Source organism: Leptopilina boulardi, unplaced genomic scaffold (assembly GCF_019393585.1).
Source record: "Leptopilina boulardi isolate dan_hultmark-lab unplaced genomic scaffold, ZJU_Lbou_2.1 LbouV2_32, whole genome shotgun sequence".
Taxonomy (NCBI): Eukaryota; Metazoa; Arthropoda; class Insecta; order Hymenoptera; family Figitidae; genus Leptopilina; species Leptopilina boulardi.
In genome coordinates, this window is record NW_026137885.1 from 157,408 (window position 1) to 163,537 (window position 6,130).

At 23.6% G+C, this 6,130-nt stretch overlaps 2 protein-coding genes across 2 annotated transcripts; one reads left to right on the plus strand and one right to left on the minus strand.

Annotated features, from left to right (window-relative positions):
* Window positions 1-329: 329 nt before the first annotated feature.
* On the minus strand, window positions 330-2,635 carry LOC127284160 (mannose-1-phosphate guanyltransferase alpha-A). The gene is made up of 5 exons (XM_051309472.1): window positions 2,347-2,635; window positions 1,579-2,152; window positions 1,078-1,357; window positions 724-988; window positions 330-530 (listed from the first exon to the last, which is right to left on the minus strand). The coding sequence occupies exons 1-5, from the start codon at window positions 2,408-2,410 to the stop codon at window positions 430-432; spliced, it is 1,284 nt and encodes a 427-aa protein (XP_051165429.1). The 5' UTR covers window positions 2,411-2,635; the 3' UTR covers window positions 330-429.
* Window positions 2,636-2,982: 347 nt separating this feature from the next.
* Window positions 2,983-5,768, plus strand: LOC127284161 (uncharacterized). The gene is made up of 5 exons (XM_051309473.1): window positions 2,983-3,169; window positions 3,399-3,544; window positions 3,620-4,344; window positions 4,744-5,109; window positions 5,211-5,768. The coding sequence occupies exons 1-5, from the start codon at window positions 3,101-3,103 to the stop codon at window positions 5,678-5,680; spliced, it is 1,776 nt and encodes a 591-aa protein (XP_051165430.1). The 5' UTR covers window positions 2,983-3,100; the 3' UTR covers window positions 5,681-5,768.
* Window positions 5,769-6,130: the final 362 nt, after the last annotated feature.

Sequence of the window (6,130 nt, forward strand, 5' to 3'; positions counted from 1 at the left end):
TTTTTTATTTTTAAAAAAATTAATTCGGTTACTTCCTTTTTTTTAAAAAAATATAAAATCTATTTATATCATTTTTTTTGTGCGTTCGTTATATTTTCAGTAAATATAAATACAATTTGACATAAATGAAAAATTTTTAAAAATTAGAATTTAAAAAAAATGAGTATTTTCATTTACATTTTCGTGTTTTTATACAAATACAATTTTTATATTCACTTATTGTATAAAATATCTATTTACAATATATAGTTTAAACAGTCTGTCAATATAAATTGATTTTCAGGAAGAAACAACTGGCACAAATAAATATTTCCACAAAATATTTGTAAAAAAAAAAAAAAAAATCTCACAAATATAAATAACAATATTTTTTTTCTAATTGAAAAAAAAAATTGTTACTTTTTAAAATATATTTTTTCTATCTATAATTTAAAGAACAATTTCATTTTTGTAGTTTCTCGTGAGCTTTTTATGTGGTAGCACAACGGAATTTAATACAAATTTTTCCCTTGCTAAATTCACATTAGAACCTGACAAATAAAATTAATTATTAATGATATTGTAAATTTTTAATTATAAAAAGAATTTTTATAAAGTAAAATTTTCATTTAACCATAGGATTTTGTAAAAATTCAATTTCTTCACTTGTCAGAAATTAACAGATTTCTTGAATTTTCAATATAAAAATTTTACTTTTAAACAAAAAAATTATATTCTACTCACTGAGAATTGTAATCGCCGGATTGAGTTTTCCATTATCATTAAATAATGGTGGATTCTCCATTTTGGCGAATGGTTTATTTGGATTTGGATCACAAGGTGTACCCTCAACACGTGCCCATTCGCCCACAAAACAATATGTTCCAATGATACTATTCAAAATAATTGAATGATCAAGAATTTTTGCATTATTAAGGACAATTGACTCTCTTATTCTCACGCCACGACCAATAAATGCATTTTCTCCTATCGAAACATTGGGACCCAACTAAAAAATAATTTTTTTCAAAATTACAAATAAAAAAATTAATCAATTAAAAAAAATTTTTAATCAAAATAATTCTTAAATTTAAATACCACACATGTTGGATCAACTGTGGCTGTAGGATGAATATAAACATCGCCAATAATTTTATCTTCATGATTTATAACTGATGTCAATCGATCTGGTTTTCTTTCTCGATAAAGTGAAAGATAATGTCGATTTGCATAAATAGCAGCGCCTGCAGTTTTTACCTGTGACCACCAATTTTTCACAGGTAATGCAAACATTCTTCCAGTACCCACTAATTTTGTAAATATATCTTCTTCCAAAGAAAGGCATGCTGCACCATTATTATTACCATTTAAATGTTCACTGAAAAATAATCAAATTAAAATGTTACCAATTTCATTATTTTTTTAAACCTTTTTTTTGAAAAATTATTTTTAAAATTTACTTTTTTAATTCAAAAATCTTATAAAAATATACTTAAAATATTTATGCTTTTTTTTTAAATGTAACATAAATAAAAAGAAAAAAAAACGGATTTTACAAAAAAAAAAAAATGCCTTTAAAATAAAAACTTTTAAACATACCCAACATTTTGCTTTTCCTGATCAGTTCTAAACAAATGATACATTTCATGAAAAATGTTCGTTTGCATTACATAAACACCGCAATTAATTAATGATGAAACAAATGTCGATGGTTTTTCAACATAATGATGAACCTCATTATGTTTATCCAATACCATACAACCATAATTTGACGATTGTTGTCGTGTTGTTTCAGTTGCCATTATTGTTATTAATGCTTTTTTTTCACAATGAAAATTTAATAAATCCTGAAGTGGAAAATCAGCACAAACATCGCCATTCATTACAAAAAGATATTCTGTATTATCACATTTTTGACCACAAAAACGATTTAAACCACCGGCAGTGCCAAGTGGTGTTGATTCTTGTGAATAATTTATTGTTAATGAATATAAATTTTTCATTTCATGTATAAAATCAAGTATTTCTGAAAAATGATATGAACCAATTATTACAATTTCACTTAAATTTTCTAATTTTGCACACGCTTCAATGTGATGTTGAATCATTGGTAATCCCGCAATTGGAAATAATGGTTTTGGAATATCTAGCGAAAGTGGACGAAATCTTGTGCCTGAAAAAAAAAATTTAATTAGCAAAAAAAATATTTACTACAATTATTATTAATGTTGATAATTAAAAATTAAAAATTAAAAATACTATTTATAATTTTAGAGAAATTTAGAAATTATTTGTTAAATATAAATTCAATAAATTAATTCTATTTGAAATTAACACAAATAAATAAATTAATTTTTTTTTGTAAACCTTTCGAAGGTCCTCCAATCAATATAACACATTTTATCCTGTTTTTAAACTCACAAGAGGCCATTTAAATAATAGAAAAAAAAGAATAAATTTAAAAAATGTATTTTAATATTCAAACACAATTTATTTTTATTTTTTTCAAAATTTCAAGACAAACAATTAAATTTTTTAATAAAATTTTGACACGTCAAAACCTAATTAGTAATTAAAAACAAGTCAAAAAGGCTGGACTTTTCGGCTAGAAATGAGAAAATATTGATAATGAACGTGTCACCGAATATAAACTAATCCGCCATAACTCTCTCATCGTTAGGAGGAAAAGGCGCGTTTATTTAAAATGCTTTAATACAAAAAGATTTTTTTTAAAATTTTAATTGTTATTTTAATTATTTAATTTATTTTAATAATTGTTAATTAATTCTATACAGGAACAATTTTGCCAATAATTTTTTTTACAGTAAATAAATTTTTTTTCAATAATAATAATAATATATTTAAAAAATATGAATATAAAATACCTTGTAAAATTATTCTTATATTAAAATTTAATTTTGGAAGTAAATAAATTTAAATATCTATTTTCCCCCACCCAACTCGAAGCTATATATATATATATATATATATATATATGTACAAAAGATTAGAATTTCAGTACAATTTCAGTTTCTGAACAGAAAATCGTTTGAAAAATTAATTTATCAGTTTATCGCAAAAAAAAAGTAAATATTTTAATTTTCATATCGAGAAAAAAAATATGTCGACGATTAATATCAAATTGTCATATAAAAATAAATTAAATCCAACGACAATTAGTTCGATGCCAGTAAGTAAAATACAAACTATTATTTTTTTTGTATACAAAAATTAAATTGAAAAAAAAATTTTTTTCAATTTTACAATACTAAAAATTTAATTATTAATTATTAATTATTAATTATTAATTTCTTAATTGAAATAATAAATCATAAAATTAAAATTGTGAAAAGTCACTTTAGAGGACATAAACACATGTTTACAAAGGACAAAAATAAATACAAAATAAAATGTTTCAGATCAAAAGAACTTCCCATCACGTAACATGGAAACAAAAAGCAGTGATGACATATTTTAAACCAATTTTCGATTTTATGGGAACAATGAGACATAAAAAATTAAGAGCTAATAGAATAAAAATACGCAGAAAAAATAAATGCTCATGGTAAATATATTTTAATTTTCCAAAAAATTGTTTTTTTTTTTTCAAAAGTTAACAAAACAAAAATTTCTATTTCAGTAATTGTGAATGTAGAACAAAAATAATTGAATTCAAATTAATACAATTGTCCGAGGAATATAAAACAAAATTAAATATTTTATCCGAACAACAACAAAAATTTATTCCACAAATCACACAAGGATTACGTACAAAAATTCACGGTGGTGAATTTTCAATAGAAGAAAAATTAATGTGCCACTCAATTTATAATACATCGGAAATTGTTTACAATTATTTAAGTAAATTAATTCCCCTGCCAAATTGTGAGAATTTAAAAAAATTTCACAAATCCATTCCATTTGATACTGGCTTAACATCGACAATGATAGATCGATTATATACAATAGCAAAAACAATGAAATTTAGCGATAAAATTGTTACATTAATGTTGGGCTCCATTGATATTAATCCACATTTATATTACAGTGGTAAATTAGATAAAGTTCTTGGTTTTGAGGATTGGGGTAATTGTCGTCGTGATATTATTGCCGATAAATGTTTTGTATTTGCAATTAGAGGAATTGAGTCTAATTGGTTTTTACCAATTGCATATAGTTTCGCTGATGAAATACCAAAAATTTCGCGTCTTACAAAATTATTTAAATTAGTTGTGAAATATTTGACATCAGCTGGATTTCATGTTGTCGCAACAGTTTGCGATAAGGAAGAATGGTACGAGGCATTGTTGGATAAATTGCGAATAGAAACTTATGAAAAAAGGGGACCTGATACTGCCGAAAATTGTGAGTAATAAAAAATTAATTATTCAAAATTTTAATAATTTAAATGATAATGATTTAATTATTATCACTATATAGTAATTATGAAAATAATGATTTAAATTTAGCGCCAAAAATTCTTCTTTACCGACAGTACATAGATTGGAAACTCATATAGAAAAAAATAATTTCAGTTCAATCATAACTAAAATTATAATAATCTAAAAATCTAAATAATTTAATTATTATTATCATTATTATAATAGTGATAATAATTTTATTATTATTATTATTATTATTATTATTATTTATTATCACTATAGTAATTAGGAAAATTAAATATGATTTAAATTTCGCGCCGTAAATTCTTCATTACCGACAGTACATAGATTGAAAACTCATATAAACAAAAAATAATTTCAGTTGGTACTATTCTCGTTCAGGGCGTTGAGATCGTTCCACTAATCAATCCCATGGATTTATTAATTGATTTTCGTAATAATATGATGTCAAACGATTTGGAATATTTCGTTGATTTGATAGAGAGACCCGAAAATTGGGATCATAAAAGGGAAAATTTTATTTTTAATGGCGAAAAAAGCCCGTTAATTGCTTCATGGAAACACATTGAACTCGCATATAATAATAACAACAATGATCAATCGAAAAATAAAATACCACCGCTATCAGAAAAAAGTATTACAAAAAAGGAATTAACAAAATCAGATTTCAACTCTGTTCTTGATGTTTTTAATGAAAAAATAGCAGCAACTTTGGATAAACTTTCAAGTAAAATTGTCTTTCTAATTTTTTTGAAATAAAAAAAAAAAAAAATAATTTTTTTAAATGTTTTTTCAATTGAAATTAATAAATTATTTTATTATTTTCAGATAAAAATGAAAATATCGACGGTGAAAAAATTCCACCGGAAGGATTCTTCACGTCATTTATATTGAATTTTCTCGATAAACTTTGCGAGTCATTAATGGGAGGAAAAATGGAAAATGATCCAAAATATGAATTGAAAACTATATTGACAGACGATAGTTTTCATTGGGAATTTTTTGAAATTGCAAAAATATATCTTCAACATATGCGTTTTATTGATAGAGATACAAAAAAGCCAATTATTAATCATATTTCTTGTTTCAATGATTTAACAACAACAATTATTGGTTTTCAATTATTATGGAGAAAATTACGTGAAATGGATTTTCATTTAGTTCAAACAAAAAAATTCAATTTAGAGCCACTTGATGAATTTTTAAAAAAACACAATAACTCAACGTGCGTGAAATTTTCACGATATTTTAAATATTTCTGTTATCCCGATATAACTGAATTTAATTTACAGCTCTAAGCTAATATTAAAAAAAAAAAAATATTTATTAATTTTTTTAAATTGTATTTTTTTCTGTATTTTAATAATAAATGTTAATAAATAATCATCACTTTTTTTTAAAAAAAAAACTATTCTTTGAAAAGAAAAATATATTCACGAAAATATTATCGGGTAATAAAAAAAAAAAATAGGCTTTATGATTGGTTGGCAATATTTCCGGGAAACATTACCAACCAATTAGAAAATAGAGAATCAAAAAAATACGCCTTGTGATTGGCTGGTATAATATCCAGGAAATATACCAACCAATTGAATGGCGTTTTTACTATTGTATTTTTAACTTCTCAACCCTGCATTCAAATACTTGTGGCGGGAAATTCAAATTTTTCATTCAAGATTTTTTTTATATTTCCGAAAGATGAGAAAGGAGAAATTTCACTGGAAATTTACTGGAAACGAGTCATTGTA